Source organism: Geotrypetes seraphini, chromosome 2 (assembly GCF_902459505.1).
Source record: "Geotrypetes seraphini chromosome 2, aGeoSer1.1, whole genome shotgun sequence".
In the NCBI taxonomy this organism is placed as follows: domain Eukaryota; kingdom Metazoa; phylum Chordata; class Amphibia; order Gymnophiona; family Dermophiidae; genus Geotrypetes; species Geotrypetes seraphini.
In genome coordinates, this window is record NC_047085.1 from 418,478,705 (window position 1) to 418,501,142 (window position 22,438).

General features: G+C 44.2%; 1 protein-coding gene across 1 annotated transcript in view; it reads right to left on the minus strand.

The window, feature by feature from the left end:
• Nucleotides 1–1,924: 1,924 nt before the first annotated feature.
• LOC117354147 (probable acyl-CoA dehydrogenase 6) overlaps nt 1,925–22,438 on the minus strand; it is a 202,360-nt gene continuing 181,846 nt past the window's right edge. The window contains exons 8-9 of the mRNA XM_033931107.1: nt 14,135–14,285; nt 1,925–2,209 (exon numbers count right to left, since the gene is read on the minus strand). Coding sequence (XP_033786998.1) covers nt 2,116–2,209; nt 14,135–14,285 — 245 coding nt within the window. The 3' untranslated portion in view covers nt 1,925–2,115. The remainder of the gene's footprint in view (nt 2,210–14,134; nt 14,286–22,438) is intronic.

Sequence of the window (22,438 nt, forward strand, 5' to 3'; positions counted from 1 at the left end):
CTTAGAAAAATTGCGAGCCATGGAATCGAGGGTGATATACTCATGTGAATTAAAAATTGGTGGATAGGAAACAGAGAGTGGGGGTGAATGGACAATACTCGGACTGGAAAAGCGTCATTGAGTGGAGTGCTGCAGGGTTCGGTGCTTGGGCCTGTGCTCTTCAACATATGTTTAAATGACTTGCAAATTGGCACGACAAGTGAGGTGATTAAATTTGCGGACGATACAAAGTTGTTCAGAGTAGTGAGAACACAGAAGGATTGCGAAGATATACAAAGAGACATAAATACGCTTGAGGAATGGGCCACGAAATGGCAAATGAGGTTCAACATGGATAAGTGAAAGGTGATGCATGTCGGTAACAAAAATCTTATGCACAAATACAGGATGTCCGGTGCAGTACTCAGAGAGAGCCCCCAGGAAAGAGACTTGGGAGTACTTGTAGACAAGTCACTGAAACTGTCCGCGCAATGTGCGGTGGCATGGAAAAGGGCAAACAGAATGCTAGGAATGATTAAGAAGGGGATCACAAACAGATCTTAAAATGTTATCATGCCATTATACTGGGCCATGGTACGCCCCACCTGGAATACTGTGTCCAACACTAGTCGCCGTACATGAAAAAGGACATAGTACTACTTGAAAGGGTCCAGAGAAGAGTGACAAAAATGGTTAAGGCACTGGGGGAGTTGCTGTACAACGAGAGGCTAGAGAAACTGGGCCTCTTCTCCCTTGAAAAGAAAAGAGGGGATATGAATGAAACATTCAAGATATTGAAGGGAATTGACTTAGTAGAGAAAGAAAGATTGTTCACCCTTTCCAAGGAGAAGAGAACGAGAGGGCACTCGCTAAAGTTAGAAGGGAAAAGATTCCATACAAACGTAAGGAAGTTATTCTTCACTCAGAAAATGGTAGAAACCTGGAACGTTCTTCCGGAAGCTATTATAGGGGAAAGAACCCTTCAGGGATTCAAGACCAAGGTTGGATAAGTTCCTACTGGAACAGAACATACGCAAGTAAGGCTAGACTCAAATAGGGCACTGGTCTTTGACCTAAGGGCCGCCGTGTGAGCGGACTGCTGGGTACGATGGATCACTGGTCTGACCCAGCAGCGGCAAATCTTATGTTCTTATGTATCCCATCTTGGTGCATGTTTTTGCAAACAGCCTTTTATTGTGCTTAGTACATCAGAGAGCATTTTTTTTTTTTTTTTAACTCGTGCCGAACACGAGAACACTATCCCAGAACTTTCTGCATCAGCTCCAGAGACTTTTCATCTAAGTTTTTAAGCAAGGACAAAGCATTTTGATCTAAGCCAGACATGGGCAACTCCGGTCCTCAAGGGCCAGAATCCAATCTGGTTTTCAGGATTTCCCCCCTGAATATGCATGAGATCTATTTGCATGCACTGCTTTCAATGCATATTCATGGGGGAAATCTTGAAAACCCGATTGGATTTGGGCCCTCGAGTACTAGAGTTGCCCATGTCTGATCTAAGCTCACTTCTAAATAGGCATAGAATCAATAAATTTAAGCAATACTCCTTTTTCTCTCCAAGATTTAAGATATATGGGTCTTCTTACAAAGCTGTGCTGCTGAGCAGTGCACGTTAAATGCTGAGCTGCCCCTTCTATGGGTAGCTTAGCATTTAGTGTGTGCTGCTTGGCAACACTGCTTTGCAAAAGTCCACCATAATTTCCAAGCAAGCCAATACTAAAGCCCAAATCCTCCACCAGATGGCACTGTTTGTTTCATTACTCTTTCAGAATAAGACTAATATGCAGAAACCCATGAAAGAAGCTTCAGTAAGGAGAAGCATGGAGTGATTTTCTAAGAATTTGGCTTATGAACAAATAGACTAAGTAACAGATAACAGAGTTAGAACTGGTGGCACCTGAAAAGAAATACTGGGCTGAAAAAAAAATGAAAGTATTTCAGACAATTTATTTAGTAATTCACAAAATTTATTTCCTTTACAATCTTATGTTTAAAATATGAAACTCCTATATATGCATTAACATTATTTTGTTGTTCTTTTTAGTTATAACATAAATCTTGAGGAATTAAAAAATGCATGCAGGTGTCTCCTCCGCAGTTTCATCACTTTTAAAGTGGTCACATTTTTCGTGGAATTGTGTCCATGTATTTACATATTATAGAGAGCATGACTTCATCTGCTCCACCTCCTATTGATATTAATCTCATATCTCTGTAGGAAAAAACATAACATATATCAGTATTATTTTTCTTGCAGCATGTATAATTATACTACATTTTCAGCAATAATACTGCTGAAATGCAAATTATGCTCTATAAATTCATAAGATTTCATATAAGCTGAGTGTGAATTCAATTTGAGCCCCTTAACTCAGACAATACCCAGTCTCTAGTTTGAATCAATGCTCCCAACTTCAGTGTCTGACAAGAAAAATGCTGAGAGAAAATAAGTGAACTGAAGTCAGTAAGTAAATGTGGGGGAGGGGAAGGAAAAGAAACATACTGGATAGAGAGTGGGTTGTGAACCAGAGAAAACACTACTTTTGGGCTATTTTCTTTGCCCTCTGTTTCCTCAGATACAAGTAGACTGTAAGCCAATTAGGGCAGGGAAATCTCATTTATATCTGAATATGTAAGTCACTTTCTCCCAGATTCTATATATGGCACCCAGATATGAGAGCTCAAATTTGCACAAAATCCTAAGATGTGTGTACAATGTAATCGGCTAAAGAACCATTAACAAACAATAATTGGATGCTAAAAACCAATTATTGACATTAATTGGCACTAATTAGGATTTGCACATGTATCTGGCTGCTCGCTGTTCTTAACACATAAGAAGATAAGAATAGCCTTACTGAGTCAAACCAGGTCTAACCAGTATCCCGTCTTCACGGAAGCTAATTCAAGCCACAAGTATCTGGCAAAAACAGCAGACTATGGACTTTTCCTCCAGGAACTTGTCCAAATCTTTTTTAAAACCAGCTACATTAACCACTCTTACCACATCCTCTGGCAGTGCATTCCAAAGCTTAACTGAATGAAAAAATATTTCCTCCAATTGGTTTTAAAAGTACAGTCAAACCTTGGTTTGCGAGTAACCCGGTTTGCGAGTGTTTTGCAAGACGAGCAAAACATTCTCGCAAAACTTGTCTTGCAAACCGAGTGTTGACTTGATTTGAGAGCACCCCCCTCCCCGAGAACCGGCATCGCTCCCCTATGCGCGAACCGGCACCCCCTGCCCAAACAACTTGAACTTACCCTCCCCCCCGTCTGGCACCAGCACGCAGCCCACAGTTGGAGGGCTACTATACTGTTTCTCACTGCTGAGTGAACTGATACATTTTGGACCTTGCTTAATGGTTGTTTATAAGTGGAGGTTTTTGTCATATGAAGATGAACTGAGGCTTTTTCTCCACTTTTCTTCCTTGTTTTCTTTTTTCTTGTTGTTTGTGTGTTAAATGAATGAGCGGTTCTTTGTATGAGTGCAGTGGGTAGACCTGGTAGTGTCTAGGTAGGTCCCTCTTATGGTTTCCAATAGGGCATAATTTGTATGTTTATGTCCTCCAGAAGTAGGTTGTATGATCCTTTTAGGGCAGGGGTGTCCAATCTGTGGCCCCATGAAGTATTTTGTGCGGCCCTGGTCAAGGTCAATGCAATGTTTTCCTCTGCTGCCCCCAGGTGTTTACCATTTTGCCGGCTCCCTCCTCTGTCTTGCTGCAGCATTTGTGCATTTGTGTGGCCCCCGAAACATTTTTTTCGGCCAATGCGGCCCAGGGAAGGCAAAAGGTTGGACACCCCTGTTTTAGGGTGTTTATGGTTAGGAATTTGAAGAATTCTTCTCTGGCGTTTGACCATTTTTTGAGAGGGATATAAAATAGTGTTGTAAGTAGTGACTCTTCTAATTGGGTGTTTGTCACTTTGCAGGTTAGTATTTCTAGGTTTTCTGAAGATTTGGAGTCTTATCTTGTTGTAGTCAAAGGATTCTTTTAGTATAATTGCTAGGCTACCCTCTTTTTTCCAGCTTCTTGATAGTGGGGATATTTTGTATCCCTGTGGTAGAATTTATTTCATGATAATTCAGTGTCAGAGACCATCCATGTTTCTGTCAGAAACAGGAAGTCCGGATTTGCTTGCACTATTCAGTCGTTTATTATGTGTGCTTTATTTCTCATGGAACGGGTATTTAGATAGAATCCCTTAAAGTTTTCATAGTTGGTTAGGGTGGGAGTTTCAGTACATATTAGCTTTTTTAGGTTTCCGTTATTGGTCCTATTTCTGTATGGTTTGCAGGGTTTACGGGTGGTGTTTATCACTGGGATTTGAAGTGGACCTTGTTCTGGATGGTTTTGTAGAAGTTGGTGGGAGCTTGTTAATTTGGTCAGTTTGGCTGGTCTGTGCCAAGAGGGGTAGGTATGAATTGGTTGAGAGTATTTATCATCATTGCCCCAGCATCTGGCGCAGATTAGGTACAGTATCCCTAAAAGCAATTGGTGTTTGTTAAAAATTGCCATGTTGTTTGGAGGCTTAATGTTAATAGTATCAGGAAGTGACCGGCAGTAGCAGAATTTATGCAAGTAGTAGTTGGCAGTAGCAGGCTATACTTACAGGCTATATTTGCAGGTTGTGCAGTGGGCAGCAACAGGCTATGCTTGTAGTCTATATATGTAGTAACAGGTTAAGCATGCAGGCTATACATGCAGGTTAATACTAGCAGGGTATACGTGTAGTAACAGGCTACACATGCAGGTTATTCTTGTAGATTATACATGCAGCAGCTGGCTATCCTTTTAATAGTAGTAAGGTGTACTTATCGTGCGGTCTGGGTCTCAGTCATTTTGCACAGTCGCTTCGCAAAGGCACATGCTAAGGTGCACGTGCCTTTGCCGTGCACCTTAGCTTGTGCGCTGAACAGCTATGCGCCGTTCACCTCCGTGGCTTTAAAACTATTCCCGGCAGGCCTGGGATGGGCGGAGCAGGCTTTCGCGCTCGGTGGGGCCAGATCGAGGCTTGGAGGCAGGCTGGGTTGGTGATAGCGTGAGGATGTCGGTTCCCCCCCTTTGATCAGGCTCCGGTACTGAGCTGATCCCGCGGTTGCTGTCGCTGAGAGGAGTATACTCATTGATCTTCAAAATTCACCATGAACAAATTGGCAATTTGATGCTGCATGGCTACCCTCTTGTCGTTAAAGCAGGAGGAAGTAGGCATCCCTCCTGCTGATCTTGGAGTGGGGGGGGGGGGGGGGGCGCGTGCTGAAGATACTGTCCACTGCAGCCAGCTGAGCTGATTGCAGCAAGGTAATTTCCCCACGATCAGCTGAGCCGGCAGGACTCCCCAAAGCCACAGTTTCAGGGAGTCCTGCCAGCTCAGCTGATCGGGGATTCCCATGCTGTGATCCTCTGATGAAAGGGATCCTTGGCAAAGATAGGAAACGGAGCTGCCTGTATTTGAGATCAGGCAGGTGCAATTCTATAATTGGTACTGGTTGACATGGGCGCCAGTTAGAGGATCGGGGGGGGGGAGGGTGGAAGCATATGTTTATTCAGGTAAGACACGATTCTGTATTACACGCTGGTGTGTGATTGACATTCAATTCTCGGCCACCATCCTATAAAGAATCAGGCCCTATATGCATATCAGGTAGCTAAATAGGATGAGGAAGTTTTGGGATTGTTGGGTGCTGTATTCACTTAGTTGAATTAAAAACACTGCTATTTTGAAGATTTTTGATTAATTAATGATTTGATATATTTTTAATTCTGTAATTCCCGATATTGTTCAGCCTCTTCTATAATGTACTCCACCTAGAACTGCGAGGTATGGCGGAATATAAATTAATACTACTAGGACTATTTATCATTTCTATAGTGCTGAAAGGCATATGTAAATGTAAATATGCATATATTTTCAATTGTAACCCCTAATGCACTTTGGATTTGATTTATTAAATACTTGCTCCTATTTTGTGCTTTAATGAGAAATGCTTGAAAAGAACTTCATTTTTATGCACAGGTGCAAACATAAATAAAGGTAGCTGCCAAAATATAATATACCATTTTAGTGGACTAATAATTTGTTTCTTGACAGGTTCTAAGAATCATTTGCTTTCTCAGCTCAAAACTGAACAAGCATAATGGTAATGCCATCTTCTTTTCATTCTATTTGAATCTAGTCAGTAAATATTTTGTTAGCCTAATAAAAAAAATATTATATTCTTCTTTTTCCTATTTATTTCTGTACATTCAAATGACAAACATGACTTTTACACTATTTCAGTTGCATGATTAAAATAGTCATTAATTGCATTTCATATGAATTAAGGGTCAATTCTACAACAGAATACCTCTATGTAGGTTCCCTGGTGATTTGGGGTGAAAGCCTATTTTGTATTAATCCTTGGATGCCTGTGTCCATATAAAACACTAGTGTATGTTTGGGCACCCCCATTTACACCTGCCTTACATCTAGCATAAATGTAGTAGGAATTTTGGCAAATTGCTGTATTTTGTAAATTGCCCACCTGATGTCTGTCCCACCTATGGCTCACCCATGTTTCACCCAATTGGACCTCCCCCCTTACAAATATGCACTATGCTATTTGTAGGGTATCACTTGGGTGCCAAAATGACATTTTCAAGGGTAACTGTACACTTAAGTGCCTAAATAACAGTATTCTGTACATTCAGGCACATGGTTGTTGTGTAAAATATAAGCACAGTCAAACTTCGGTTTGCGAGTGTTTTGCAAGACGAGCAAAATATTCCTGCAAATTGTGCCTTGCAAACTGAGCATTGACTTGATTTGCGAGTCCCCCTCACTCACGTCGCCCCCCCACCGCGATCCGGCATCCCCCACTCACCCAAACACAATCTCTTACCCCGATCTGGCACCAGCACCAACGCACAGGACGTGCCAGAAAAGCCTCCCTTTTGCTTGGCCTGGGACTTGAGCATCTGCGCATGCTCAAGGCCTTCTAGTTCTCGCTCTCTCCAAGATATTGGTGGCCATTTACCACAGCCAATGTAAACTGATAAAATCATACAAATCCATCTGGAAATAGATGCCTAGATGCTGGCCTGCCCAGCCTGGCCTTACTGATTAGGACAGATAATCGGAGAGCCAAAAGTCAATAGTCACTTTGAGATAACGGAGGAGAACTCTTTGCACATCCAGCAACTTTAGCACTTTGTCCTTCTTCAAAACCATGGACTAGAATGCGGGAAGCTGAACCTCTTGATTGACATGAAAATCTGAAACCACCATCAGAAAAAAGGAGAGAACCCAGCTTCTGTAATCCTGAGGAATGACTCTCTGCATGACAGTGCCTACAACTCGAGACTCTTCTTAGGGAATGACATGGGGACAAATTTTTTCCCTGTCCCCATGGAAATCATTTTCTTGTCCCGTCCCAGCCCCATTCTTGCAAGCTCCATCCTCATCTGCACAAGCCTCAAACACTTTAAAATTGTAAGTGTTCAAGGCTTGTGCATTTAAGGCAGAGCTTACAGGAATGGGACAGGGACAGTGACAAAACTCATGGGGATGGGACAGGGAAATTGAATTCCTGTGGGGACAGGGAAAAATTTGTCCCCATATCATTCTCTAACTCTTCTCACCAAGGCAATAGCCACCAGGAAGGCTATCTTAACCGTAAGATCCATCAGTGATGCCTCCTGCAAAGGCTTATATGGAGCCTTTCTGAGACCCTGTAAAACAATGTTAAAGTTCCATGATAGAAAAGGTTGTCTTATAGGAGGATGCAACCCGAGTGCCCCCTTCAAAAATCCAACCCAAGTCCTACAACAGGTGGACTGTGAAAAACTGCAGGAAGACCTTAGGAAATTGGAAGACTGGATGTCCAAATGGCAGATGAAATTCAATGTGGACAAATGCAAAATGATGCATATTGGGAGGAATAATCCAAATCATAGTTATCGGATGCTAGGGACCACCTTGGGGACAGCACTCAAGAAAAGGATCTGGGTGTCATCGTAGACAATATGTTGAAGCCTTCTGCCCAATATGTGATGGCCAAGTCAGGGAAGAGGGGGCCCCTCTTCTACCTATTCGTCTCCCAATTTCCCCACCCATCTTTAAATGACTTCTTCACACACAAAACACAGACAGACCTTCACCAAATACAGAACAATGGATCACAATTTAGAAATATGAATACAAAAAGTGAACTGGAAACCCAAAAAAATTAACTCTGCAAGTACTTCATTTTGTACTGAACACAACCAGTGGCATAACTATGAGAAGGGGTTGGGCCTCCCACTTGGCGCTTAGGCCTTCTCAAAATAAACATCTCCCTTGATGTAGCTGGTGGAGATCCCCAAGCCTCATCAGCTGATGACCACATCTTTCCCCTCCTCAGGTCCAGTGACCAGAACTTTCAAAGTTCTATAGCTGGCAGCAGTACTACAGAGCCTTCCCTCCCCCTTCGCTCTCATATATGCATGAAAAAATTGGCAGCTTGAGGATACTGCCACTAACTGCAAAGTTTGGAGACTTCTGGTTGCCAGACTGGAGGAAGAGCTCTTCAATTGACAGGGCTTAGGGATCTCCACCAGCAGTATTTATATTTTGCATTCAAGCGGGGAGAAAATTTGGTGCCCATCCACCCATTTTGGGCTGCAGCCCCTCCCCACAAATCAGCTGCATAGCTAAGCCACTGACTACAATAAAAAATACTTGTGATGCACATATCCCAAAGATAACATATTCTAGTTAATACATTCAAAATAAAACACTTTTTTCTACCTTGGTGTTTGGACATTTTGTTTTTCCATCATCTTGGTCCCAGTTTCTGCTTTTTGTCTATCTTTTACTAATTCTCTTTCCAGTGTCTATTCATTTTTTCTCCTCTCTTGCTCCATTTCCCTCTCTATGCCTGTTTCCCAACTTATTGATTTTTTCCCTTTCATATGGGTTCAACTCTCTTCCTCTTTCCCCATGGTTCAACATTTTGCTCCCTCTCTTTTCTATTGTTGTGTTCTTCCCTTCCCCCTTAATGCTAAACAATGGGGTGGAGGGAAAGAGAAATGTTGCATCTCTCTCTCCCTTCCATCCCCAGACCTAACATTTCTCCCTTTCTCTTCCCAACTAGCCTTTCCCTATTTTTCCCTCCATCCCCAGGTTCACAATCTCTCCTTTCCTCTTCTCAACAGTTCTCTCTTCAAGTATCTTTCCCCTTCCTTCACTCCACTCCACCCCACCCCACATCCAACTTCTCTGTTTCTCTTCTCTCCTTTCAGATCACTGCCCACCATCTCTCTCTCCCCCCCCCTCCTCCTCCTCTTCTTCCAGTCCCATAAGCTCTTCCCTTTGGTACTTAGTCTAGCACTTCTTTTAACTCCCTCTCCCAGTTCCCCTTTCTACTTAAAAAAAATTACAACTAGTAACGGGAATTTCCTCACCTGTATGTCTTCCTCCTATCCATGCCAGTCTGATGTTGCTCTTACCTTCCATCACTGAAAAATCCATTTTCCTACAGGGGACCTTCAGCCCTAGCAGTCAATCTGAAGCGCTGCTTACAGCTCCCCTCACTGCGTACTTCTGCCGCGGTCCATCCCCAATGACACAATTTCTGGTTTCCACCTGGGAGGACCAGAGCAAAGGAAAGCAGGGAAGGTAGCCGTAGGCAGCTGTTCAAAGTGGCTGCCGCAGCTGGGCATAACATAATAGCAAATGTCTAGACCGCATAGCCATAAGTTCAATGCGATTAACAAAAGATTATGCTACGAGAAAATACAGGAATAATATGATATACGGAAATCAAATTGATCAAGAATTTTGAAAAAAGAAAAGTCTTCTGAAATGTTCATAAGATGTGGATCTAATCAATAATGGATGGAAATCTTTGTCATTTTAAGCTGCTTGGTAGGAAAGACAATGCCCATGATGCTTCTTACTTTTACAACCCATAACTGAAGGGAATGCAAATAGGGCATGAGATTTTCTACTATTCTCATGCGCCATGACAACAAATCTGTCGACAAGATATAATGGGGCAACACCAAAAGCAACTGTATAGTATAAGCATCCCAACTTAAAGATCACCCGGCCCTCTACCGGAAGCCAATGCAGCTCATAATAATAGGGGTTAACATGGTCATATGTATCATAGAATGTTGCTACTATTTGGGTTTTTGCCAGGTACTTGTGACTTGGCTTGGCCTCCATGAAGATGGGATACTGGGCTAGATGGACCACTGGTCTGACCCAGTAAGGCTATTCTTATGTTCTTTTTCACCACTGCTTTTTTCCCTATGACTTGGACGAGGCTCTGATCAACCAGTCATCCAAATACAGATGCACCTGTTTCTCTCTTTGTGGAGATGCGCCACTACCATAACCATTACCTTGATGAATAAGCGCTGTGCTATTGCCAGACCAAAGAGGAGCACAGAGAACTGGAACCTCCCCAATACATTGAATCTTAAATACTTCCTGTGCTTTGGAAATATGAAGATAGGCCGTCAAATCTAGGGAGGCTAGGAATTTCCCTGGTGCAATTGCCACAATGACTGAACAGTCTTCATGCGGAACCGAGGCACTTTCAGTGCTGTATTGATGAACCTCAGATCCAGGATTGTCTCCAGTTATCCAAGTCACTATGGAGTAAAACCCACACTTCTGAGCCTAAGGTAAGTACTCATAGTATACACAAAAAAACAAGAGTCACACTAACAGGGATAGGCATCTCATCACAAATTTGGAGAGCAATGTATGTTAATGCACACAGCTTGGGCAACAAAATCCTGGAACTAGAAACAGAAATAAGGAATGCTGACCTTGACATAGTAGCGATATCCGAGACCTGGTTCACAGACTCGCATGGGTGGGATATGGTTATACCAGGCTACAATCTACTTCGTCGGGACAGAGAGGGCAAATTAGGAAGGGGGTAGCACTATACACTAAGGATAATATCAAAACTACCAGGATCACAGAGGTTAGATACACAGGGGAATCACTTTGGGTAAACCTGGCCAGAGGGAATGAAAAATGCCTTTACCTCGGTGTGGTATACAGGCCTCCAAGACAACAGGAAGACAAAGACAAAGAATTGATTGAGGACATAGAGAACATCACTTTACGTGGTGACACAGTACTGTTAGGTGACTTCAACATGCCAGATGCAGACTGGAACACCCTCTCAGCAACTACGAGTGGTAGCAGAAGAATATTAACCTCCATTAAGGGTGCACAACTCAAACAAATGGTATTAGAGCCCACCAGAGAAAAAGCAATACTGGACCTGGTACTCGCAAATGGAGACAGTGTCTCGGAAGTATCAGTGGGAGACACGCTGGCCTCCAGTGACCAGTGAGGTATGGCTGAACCTCAGGAAAGGCTTCTCTAAATCAAACACAGCAACGAGGGTCCTCAACTTTAGGGACGCAGATTTCGACCACATGAGAGACTTTGTCTATCAGGAGCTTCAAAACCATGCAGAAACTGACAATCCGGAAACTATGTGGTCAAATCTAAAATCCATCCTGAACGAAGCATCTAGCCGCTACGTAAAAACAGTAAGCAAACGCCGGAGAAACAAAAAACCACAATGGTTCAACAAGGAAATTTCGGACCTCATTAAAAAGAAAAAAGAAACATTTATCACCTACAAACATCTTGGGAAAAGGGAGGCAAAAGAAGACTATCTGGCCAGATCTAAGGCTGTCAAAAAGGCAGTCAGGGAAGCCAAACGTTGAACAGAGGAAGATCTAGCACGGAACATTAAAAAAAGGGGACAAATCCTTCTTTAGGTACATTAGCGACAGGAAGAGAAACAAAAATGGGATAGAACGCCTTAGGCAAGCAGATGGAAACTACGCAGAATCTGATACTACCAAGGCAGAACTGCTATACGAATACTTCTGCTCAGTATTCACCTGTGAAGCACCGGGAGCTGGTCCACAACTACAGATAAGAGACAGCCAAAATAACCTGTTTCATGTTTATGAGTTTACACCTAGTAGCGTCTACCACGAACTTTCAAGACTCAAAGTAGACAAAGCCATGGGACCAGACAATCTACATCCCAGGGTACTCAGAGAGCTGAGTGAAGTTCTGGCTGAACCACTATCCGTGCTCTTCAATCTTTCCATGCGCACAGGAAAAGTACCCCTAGACTGGAAAACAGCTAACGTAATTCCACTCCACAAAAAGTGCTGCAGAACAGAGACAGAAAATTACAGACCTGTGAGTCTTACATCCATAGTGTGCAAACTCATGGAAACACTAATCAAACAGAAACTTGACAAAATTCTAGATGAAGAAAATTTATGTGATCCACATCAACACGGATTTACCAAGGGAAGGTCCTGCCAATCTAATCTGATTGACTTCTTTGACTGGGTGACCAGTCATCTGGACGCCGGGGAGTCCCTAGACGTGATATATTTGGACTTCAGCAAAGCTTTTGATAGCGTCCCACACCGCAGGCTGTTGAACAAACTAAAATCGATGGGATTAGGAGATACATTCACTGCATGGGTAAGGGATTGGCTAGATGGTAGGCTTCAAAGGGTGATGGTAAATGGTACCCCCTCCGAAACGTCAGCAGTGATGAGTGGAGTACCTCAGGGCTCCGTCTTAGGGCCGATTCTATTCAATTTATTCATAGGAAATTTGACCCAAGGGCTTAAGGGAAAAGTATCACTGTTTGCCGACGATGCCAAACTATGCAACATAGTACACAAAAGCAGTGTGCCTGACTTTATGATGCAGGACCTACGACAGCTGGAACAGTGGTCATCAACTTGGCAGCTAGGCTTCAATGCTAAAAAATGTAAAGTAATGCACCTAGGCAAAAAAAATCCACACAGAACTTACACACTAAATGGTGAAACCTTGTCCAGGACCACGGTGGAACGTGATTTAGGAGTGATCATTAGCGATGATATGAAGGCTGCCAATCAAGTAGAGAAGGCTTCGTCCAAGGCAAGACAAATGATGGGCTGCATCTGTAGGGGTTTTGTCAGCAGAAAACCTGAAGTCATAATGCCACTGTACAGATCCATGGTGAGACCTCATCTCGAGTATTGTGTTCAATTCTGGAGACCACACTACCGGAAAGATGTGTTGAGAATTGAGTCGGTTCAGCGAATGGCTACCAGGATGGTCTTGGGGCTCAGGGATCTCACGTATGAAGAAAGGTTAAAAAAACTGCGGATGTACTCACTGGAGGAGCGAAGAGAGAGGGGGGACATGATTGAGACCTTTAAATATATCACGGGGCGTATAGAGGTGAAAGATGATATCTTCAGTCTTACAGGGCCCTCGGTAACCAGAGGACACTCGCTGAAAATCAGGGGAGGGAAATTTCAAGGTGATGCTAGGAAGTACTTCTTCACCGAACGGGTGGTCGATCATTGGAACGAGCTGCCTCAGCAGGTGATTGAGGCCAACAGCGTGACAGATTTTAAGAGAAAATGGGATATTCATGTGGGATCTATAGGGGAGTAAGAATCAGGGAGTGGGTCATTGGTATGGGCAGACTCGATGGGCTATGGCCCTTTTCTGCCGTCAATTTCTATGTTTCTATGTAGAGTATCTGCCCATGCCTGATTCTGCAGGAGGTACAAGCTCTATGGCTTGAATATCTAATAGCCTTGCCACCATCACTCGGACTCTGAGTGCTTTCTCTGGTCGTCCGGCCGTACAGGTCACAAACAGATATGGGAGCAGATGACAGAATTCGAGCTTGCATCCCTCTAAAATGATGTCCAGCACCCAGCAGTCCAAGTAGATCTGCCCCATAAGCTGACAACCTTCTGTATATCTATGGAGAAACGGCTAAGGACCTGGCATGGAAATGGAAGTTTTCACATCTGCACACTGTAGCTAGGAGAGTGGCAATGCAAGGGCGGTTCAGTTGCCTCACCCATTCAAGACTTTGCTTCATTCAAGAATATTCATGAGAAAGGCAAAGAGCGATAAATATAGCAAATTTTATTTCAGAGATTTAGACAGCTGTATTCTGGTAACAGACCTATTTCACTTGGGTCTCTGAGCAGCTGAAATACAGGAAATAACCCACATGAGCCAGCCAACCAAATCATCTAGTCATATTTAGCCAGTTTTGTTAAAACCTGAATTCCAAAACATCAAACCCTGAGTGAAAGCTTACCTGTAAAGCCGGCTCACTAGCACTTCATTGGTAAAGCCCATTCCTCCCCAAAACTGGAGACAACTATCAGTCACCTCTCGTGCTAGACGACCTGCTTTCAATTTACCCATGGACGCAAATTTGGTCACATCATTTCCTTTTATGTAAAGAGCTATAAAAAATAAGATAAAACAGTGTGCATTAAAGGAGTAATATTCAATATTTGCCTCTCAACACAAATTAAATGGCAATATTGTGTGTTATATTATTGTTACATGCATCAGTTTTTTTTTTTTACTGAGGGATACATAATCAGATGCAAAGCATGCAACAAATAACACAGTTTGTGTTAAACTTCACAAACTGTGTTATCCCAGGAATAATAATGCCAGCCCAAAGCTCTTATATGGCAGATTCACCTTTAGCCGTTAGTACGCTAAGGGTCATGAGCAATATTTTGAACCCAACACCAATAGAGGCGAGCAACTAGGGATCACTCCTGCTTCACACTCCCTAGATCACCAGGGATTGCCTGAGATAGGCCCTATGGGCCATATAGGAGGTGGGAAGGGTGTCTTAGAATTTTGGTAATTTCCAGGTAATTGCGACCTGGATTGGCTACTGTTGGAAACAGGATACTGAACTTGATGGACCTTTGATCTGTCCCAGTATGGCAATGCTTATGTTCTTAGGTTTATAGACCAGAGTTTGGTGGGGGCTTGGAATGCAGGCATGGAATGTGTTTCCATGGGAGGGGAGGTCTTTGCTGGGAAGGAGCGGGTACTCTGGGTTACCTTTTTATTTGTACCACACCAGCCCCTTTAAGAAAGACTCCCTAGGTGCAGAATAGTGCAGCTGGCAAGATTGATTTAATGGAAGATTAGGTTTTTACTTTCAATAATCTTTCTATTAGTCTTTCTGTTAATCTTTCTGATAGAGGATTTCATACTCTAGATCAGGGATGCCCAATACGTTGATCGCGATCGACAGGTCGCTCGCTCAGGCGACCCCAGTCAATCGCAGAGCAGGTTCCCTTCTTCCCTTCTCTTTTTTCCCCTCCTGACTGGCCTGCTCCTGAATTCTGCTGCTGCCTCCGCTGCTCAACATAAAAAAAAAAACAAAAACCCGGCTTGGAGAATTTATGCTCCGGGGGCTAACGTGTGTTTGTACCGGCTTCCCTTCTCTTCTCTCTGAAACCGGAAGTTATGTCTGGGGGGGGGAGAGAAGGGAAGCCGGCATGCACATGTTAGAGCCCCATTCGCGGGCTAAAGCGGGAGACAGGTCAGTGAAGCTTGCGATTTGCGCTTCTTGCTGCCAGGTCCTGCCTACTTTCTGTTTCCTCAGAGGCAGGACCCGGCAGTATTTCTCCCAATAGGCCGATCTTGGGCCGATCAGCCTTCCTCTCCCCGACGTCAATTCTGCCGTCGGAGAGGAAGTTCTGGCCAGCGGAACTTCCTCTCCGACGGCAAAATTGACGTCGGGGAGAGGAATGCTGATGGGCCCGAAGCAAGGAGAGCTTGGCCGGCTGCGGGCGGCTTTGGGGGCTTGTTATCCGATGGCAGCAGCAGTGGCAGTGGCTTGGGGGAGGGCAGGGAGGGAGAAAGAGGGCAGGCAGGGAGACAGAAGGAAAGAAGAGAAACAGAAAAAAGAAAGGGGGCATGAAGAGAGAAAGAAAGAGAGGGCAGGGAGAGAAGAAGAAAACGTTGGGGGGGAATGAGGTCAGGAGGAGAGGAAGCATACAGACTAAAAGAAGGGAAGAAAGATTGGATGCACAGTCAGAAGAAGAAAGTGCAACCAGAGACTCATGAAATCACCAGACAAGGTAGGAAAAATGATTTTATTTTAAATTTAGTGATCAAAATGTGTCTGAATTTATATCTGCTCTCTATATTTTACAATATGGACCCCTTTTACTAAACCGCAATAGAGGTTTTTAGCGCAGGGAGCCTATGAGCGTCGAGAACAGCGCTGGGCATTCAGCGCAGCTCCCTGCGCTAAAAACTGCTATCGTGGTTTAGTAAAAAGGGAGGGGGTGGGTATTTGTCTATTTTTGTATGGTTGTTACTGAGGTGACAGTGCATAGAGTCATCTGCTTTGACCTCTTTGAAAAAACCCCGGAATAGGAATGATAATTAACAATTCTATGCGTACAGTGTGCGTTGTGTTTTTTAAAATTTTATTGTTGGTAGATCATTTTGACTTGGTCATTTTAAAAGTAGCTCGCAAGCCCAAAAAGTGTGGGCACCCCTGCTCTAGATGTTCAATCCCTTCCTGCAATCCGAGAGTTGCAGAGATTCAAACACTTGTCTGAGCATGTGCTCCTCCTACCTTAGAGAATGAGTTAGAGCCCCCTACAGTTCAGTCCCAAAGTCAAGCAACCATACCAGAATCAATCCATGACAAATAAGGGGGCACAGGGAAACTTCCCCGGCAGCAAATAATTTTGGTTAAGATCAGCTCTGCAAAATATAAAAACAACTAAAACAGGCAAAATGCAACACAGAAAAGACATTGAGGAACAATGTAGAACTAACCTGCAATAATTACCCACATGAAACAGCCATCAGCAAGATGCATACTCACAGAAGAGTGAACTGTCCCCAAGATCTGTTGACTTGCTGGAAGATCCTAAAGACTATAAGGACAATAACTGAGGGAGAAAGAAATGCAGGCAATTCTGAAACAATTATGCTCACACAGGGAGGGCAGGTCATATGGAATCCTACAGGGACTAACAGAAGATTATCGAAGGTAAAAACCTAATCTTCCATTTTGTTATGTTCCTTTTGGATTCCATAATCTAGGTGATATACCAAAGCAATGGCAGCATCAAGGGAGGGACAGAAGAGCCTGCCCACACCAAGGTCCCAAAAGTGGCATCAGAGCAATCGGCAACATCCACTCGGTAAAATCGGATAAAGGTATAAAGAGAGGACCATCATGCAAATTTCATCTGGATAAATCACTCAAGACTTCACCCACGAGGTAGCAACACGTCTAGTCAAGTAGACATAAGAGAAACCTATGGCTGCCTACCGCGGGCAATGTAAATCGCAGAAATGGCCATACAAAGTCAACGGGCAATCAAGGACTTAGAAGCCGGACCACCTGGCTGAGATGGATTAGTCAGGACAAAGAGATGATCAGACAGCCGAAAGTCATTAGTCTTCTTCAAATAGTGGAGCAAGACTCATCTCATGTCCAAGTTGCGGAATAGCTGATCCTTTCACACCGATCCTGTGAAGTGCAACATAGGTAAACAAACCTCCTGGATGGCATGGAAATCGGAAACACCATTGATTCAAAAGAAGGCATTGTACAGAGAATCACCCCCACTTCTGTGATCCATAGAAGGGGGTTCACTGCATAAAAGAGCCTGAAGCTCCGAAACACACCATGCCAAGACAATGGTGACCAGAAAGACAGACTTGATCTTCTTATCCAGAAGAGAAGCAACCTTCAGTGGCTCAAATGGGGCTTCCACAAGGCCCTGCAGAATGAGGTAAAGATTCCACATAGGGAAGACACAAGGGAGATCACAAGTAAAGCGCCCCTCTCAGAAACCTGGTCACATCGGGATGAGCAGTAAGAGAACCTGAACTCCTATGTGCTCAGAAACACAAAAAGCCTGCTACCTGAACCTTAAGAGAGGCCACAGCTAAACCCATATCCAAGCCCACTGGAAGAAAAGACAGAACCATCAGAAAGGGAGTCTGCTCAGGCCTTACTGGGTCCTTGTTGGGAAGCCTTCCAGGCTGTGACATAAGAGGCCAAATTAGAGGTTTTCTTAGACTTCAAAAACATCAAAACGACCATATCAGAATAACCATGCTTCATCAAGGCTGAGAGCTCATGAGAAATGTCAAAAGAATGCTGTGGGTTCTCCATGGGCACTGAACCCTGACTGAAAAGGTTGCAAAGAAGAGGGTGCTTTCACTTCCGGTCCTGCTGAAGATGTATGAGATCTGCATACCACGGAAGATGAGGCCAATCCAGAGCCACTAGGATCACTAGACCGGGATGCAATGCTATCCAGCGGATGAATTGACTAACTAGAGGCCACAGAGGGAACAAATAAATGAGATGGCCAGGGCAGAACTAAGGTATCCAGACCTAAAATTCCACACACTGTACTGCAACTAAAAAAAGCACCTGACCTATGAAGTCTTGGCTGAAGCCATCAAGTCCAGCTGTAGTTGGCTCCAGAGTTGCACGATAAGATGTAATGCTCTTCACGAGAGGGACTATTCTCCCAGGTCAAGGACTTGTCAAATGAGGAAGTCTGGTTGTATGGTTTTGACGCTGGCCCAAGTGCACTGCCGAGAGCGACAGAAGACGTAACACCCAGTGAAATAGTATGCGAGCTGCCTGCCCAAGGAAGCGCTATGGCATTGCTGGAGAACACCTGCACCTCTTTCCCTGACAGAGTGGGCAGGAGAGCGAGAAAACGCCAACCGAAAAGCCCAAAGCTCCAGACGATCGATCGAGCAACACTTCTAACATGTTAGTCCACTGCCCCTGAATGAAGAGGTCACAGAGAGCACGCCAGCCTGACAACTATCATGAGCAAACCATTCTGTGTCTGAAGAGGTTTGCTCTGGTGGAGATCCTCCCCCTGAAGCCACCAGCGGAGACTGCTGTGAGCTGGATCCTTGCAGGAGAGTGGCATCTGATGGGAATGACACCGCGAAGACCACCAAAAGAGGAGACCACCTCCAGGGGCCACCTCCAAGAAGGCTACCATACACTCCAGCACCTGCAAATAATGCCAGGCTGAGGAAACTGGAAGAGCCAGGAGATCCAAGTTGCATCTACCGTTTTTGTCTGCATGGCTCAGGAAGAAACACACGACCCTGCCGGGTGTCAAAGAGAAGGCCTAGATATGCCAAGGTCTGTGCGGCATCAACTGGCCATGAGGTGATCTAGACCTTTCACAAAAAGAAGCTGACACTTGAAAGTTCTTAAAGTGGCCTTGGAGGCAGCGCTGTCAGCCCAATGACGGATCCAAAGAGTCTGGCGCGCAGACACTGCATAAGCTGTGACCTTACTAAGAACTCAAATGAGATCTTAATGGGTGCCCACCACATAATCCATACCATCCATCACTAGCTGGCACACTGAACTATCCATTAACCATGGACAGCAACAGACGCTAGTCACTTGAGCTGCAGTTTTCTATGGAATGTGCTGAATTTTGGTGGATTTTGTACGATTTGATTATAAAAAAAGACTCCTGAGGCCGAAACACGATCGTGTCGAGTCTATCTTAATAAAAGAGACTGAACATCAATTGGTCACCTTAGTTGTTGTGTTTGCTGTTCACTGGTGTGAAGGCAGTTTCTCCTGTTTGTTTCCATAGTAAAAAGGGAGGACAGCACATTAGAACTGTCCATGACCAAACACTGTGATATGGTCAGTGGAGATTCCAATTTGAGCTCTTTTAGAACCTCAGCAACAAAATGGTGGACAGAGCCATGCTTAAAATGTCTTCGGACAGAGGGGTCCTCACTCAAATCCAGACGCTCAGGGCGATTGTGTTGCCTAGTCCCAGCAAGGGTATCAGCTGGATCCAAAATAGAAGCAGTGTCAGGAGACAAGAGGCATAATATCCATATGGCAACTAATGCAATCGAACTCTGCATAGCCAGACGATAGGGCTCATGAAAAGGGATCTCTGTCACTGGCGCAACCGGCTTAGAAGAAACTGATGTGCCCACCAGCTGCGTCTAACAAGATGAGTCCGAAGGATACACTTCCCAGAGGATTGAAAAAGGTCCAGTGAAAATTCACATCCCCTGTTCACTGCAGGGTCCTGTTGAGGCACCTGCATCGTGCCAAAAGAGTCCTCAGTCTCGAAATGCAGACTTTGGCGCCAAACTCCAGAATGGCCTCTGGGTGAGATTTTTTCCTGGAATCACGGACCCAGGTAGGCTCCCCAGCCCTGGAGAAACCAAAGGAGGTGAAGCTTGAAGTTCCTGTCCCCTCCCCCCAGTTCTCTGCAGCACTTGGTACACATTCGTTGATCTGGCGCAATCAATGCACACATTTGACAGATTAGGGGCTGGAGAGTCCATCCCAAATGATTTTTAAGCAAATTGAGGGAATTTGAGGCAGAAATAAAACTTTGAAAAAAAGATCAATAAAAATCCAAGATGGCCACCACCAATGAATTTGTGCCAAAAATAAAAAAAAAAAATAAAGAAAATCCGAAAATAAAAAATAGCAATTTGGGGTTATTCGGAGGTGGGAGACCTGAACCCTATCCTCAGAAACTATGAAAATTAGTTTTACAGAGTCCCTCAGACCACCCCTGAAATGCCTGCCTGCCAACTCTGCTACAGTGCAGCTGAATGGAGGAAAAGGATTTTCTGCCTCAGAAACTTCCAAATGACCAAACTTGAAGATCTTCGGAATGCCAGTCGGACAGATTCCAACCGTAACTTCCTCCCCTACAGATATCTCTCCACACAACCAGGGGCGGGAAATGCAGCTTCAATCCTGAAACCCAGAGGGATGTTTTACTACGGATGCATACAGCCTGTACTTAAACCCCTGACAGGGTCAGAGAACAAGCAAACTTCCAGAGGAATGGACCCCGAGTCTGAGAAGGGTGACATAAACAGGATGGCTCCTCAGATCCACTGAAGTTTCTCTGTGAAGCAGTAATCTGGCTCTGAGGGACTGTGTTCTTTCCTTCGGCAAAGGACACCGCAAGGGGGCCCATAGCACTGAAAAAAGCAAACTTTAAGCGAAAAAATAAGAAAAAGATGCAGAGCATATCCAAAAGACTTCTGCATGGATAGCATGCAGAAACTGAAAACTGTACGGGGATCTAACTCACTCGCTAAAGTAGGAGGAGCATATGCTCAGAAAAGTGTTTAGATTTCTGCAACTCCCGGATTGTGGGAAGGGATTGAACACCTAGAGTATAGAATCCAGAATTTAATAAGCTGGAGTACTGAGTTACTGCATATCAGTGACTTCAGTGATACACTAAGTTGCAGTAAAATCTGAGTTTTTACTACAGCTCATTAATGTCCCCCATGTAGATGGAAAAATGGGGCAAATTCTTAAATGATGTAAGTTTGAGAGTACTATCAAACCACATTCTCAAAAATTTAACAGCACAGCAAACATATAAACCATGCCGCACGTACAGAGCCCCCTCAGAAGCACAATCGCATGTTGATAAGGTTTACTTCAAACAACCCAGGTGCAGCACATTAATCGTTTTCCCTGAGAAAATCACTTCGGGGTAGGAAAAAGTCTCAGTGCCCCTCCTCCACCAACCAAACAACAAAAGTCATGAAAAAGTGGAGGCTATCACGGGGTAAGATTAAATCATTGGCATAAAAAACTTCCTCGTTTGATATTTCACTAGGAAAAAAGGAGCCGCCATGCTATAATGTGGAGTTCCAGTCTAAGATTTATGTGAAAGATTCATCATTTCCACATCCTGAGGCAGCTATTGATTAGTGAAATGCTGGCCACCATCGATGTGTGATGTGCTTTCAACTTTGGTCTCTAGATGAGTATCTCTTTATTTGAGTCATAAGAGCACTAGTTTACAGCATTGTTATTCTTTTGGTGGTTTCCTTCAGATACCTTAAAGGTTTGCATTGCACAAGGCTTTTTTCCTAGTGAAATATCAAACGAGGAGGGTTTTTTTTATGCCAATCATTTAATCTTACCTCGTGATAGCCTCCACTTTTAAGAACATAAAAAGTTGCCTCTGCTGGGTCAGACCAGAGGTCCATCGTGCCCAGCAGTCCGCACCCGCGGCGGCCCATCAGGTCCATGACCTGTCTGGTTTTCTAGATTTAGCCCCATAGACCCCTTTATTGTTCTAACCATACTCTTTCTGTACCCTATCTACCTCTATCTGTACCCCTCAATCCCCCTATCCTTCAGGAATTTATCCAATCCTTCTTTGAATCCCCGTAGTGTACTCTGCCCGATCACATCCTCCGGGAGCGCGTTCCATGTGTCCACAACCCTCTGAGTGAAGAATAACCTCCTGGCATTGGTTCTAAACCTGTTCCCTTCCAGTTTCTCCGACTGCCCTCTTGTATTTGTGGTTCCCCGTAGTCTAAAGAATCTATCCTTGTCTACCTTCTCTATGCCTTTCATGATCTTGAAAGTTTCTATCATGTCTCCTCTAAGTCTCCGCTTCTCCAGGGAAAAGAGCCCCAGCTTGTCCAGCCTGTCAGTGTATGAGCAGTCTTCCATGCCCTTTACCATCTTCGTTGCTCTTCTCTGGACCCTCTCAAGTATCGCCACATCCTTCCTGAGGTGCGGCGACCAATACTGGATACAGTACTCCAG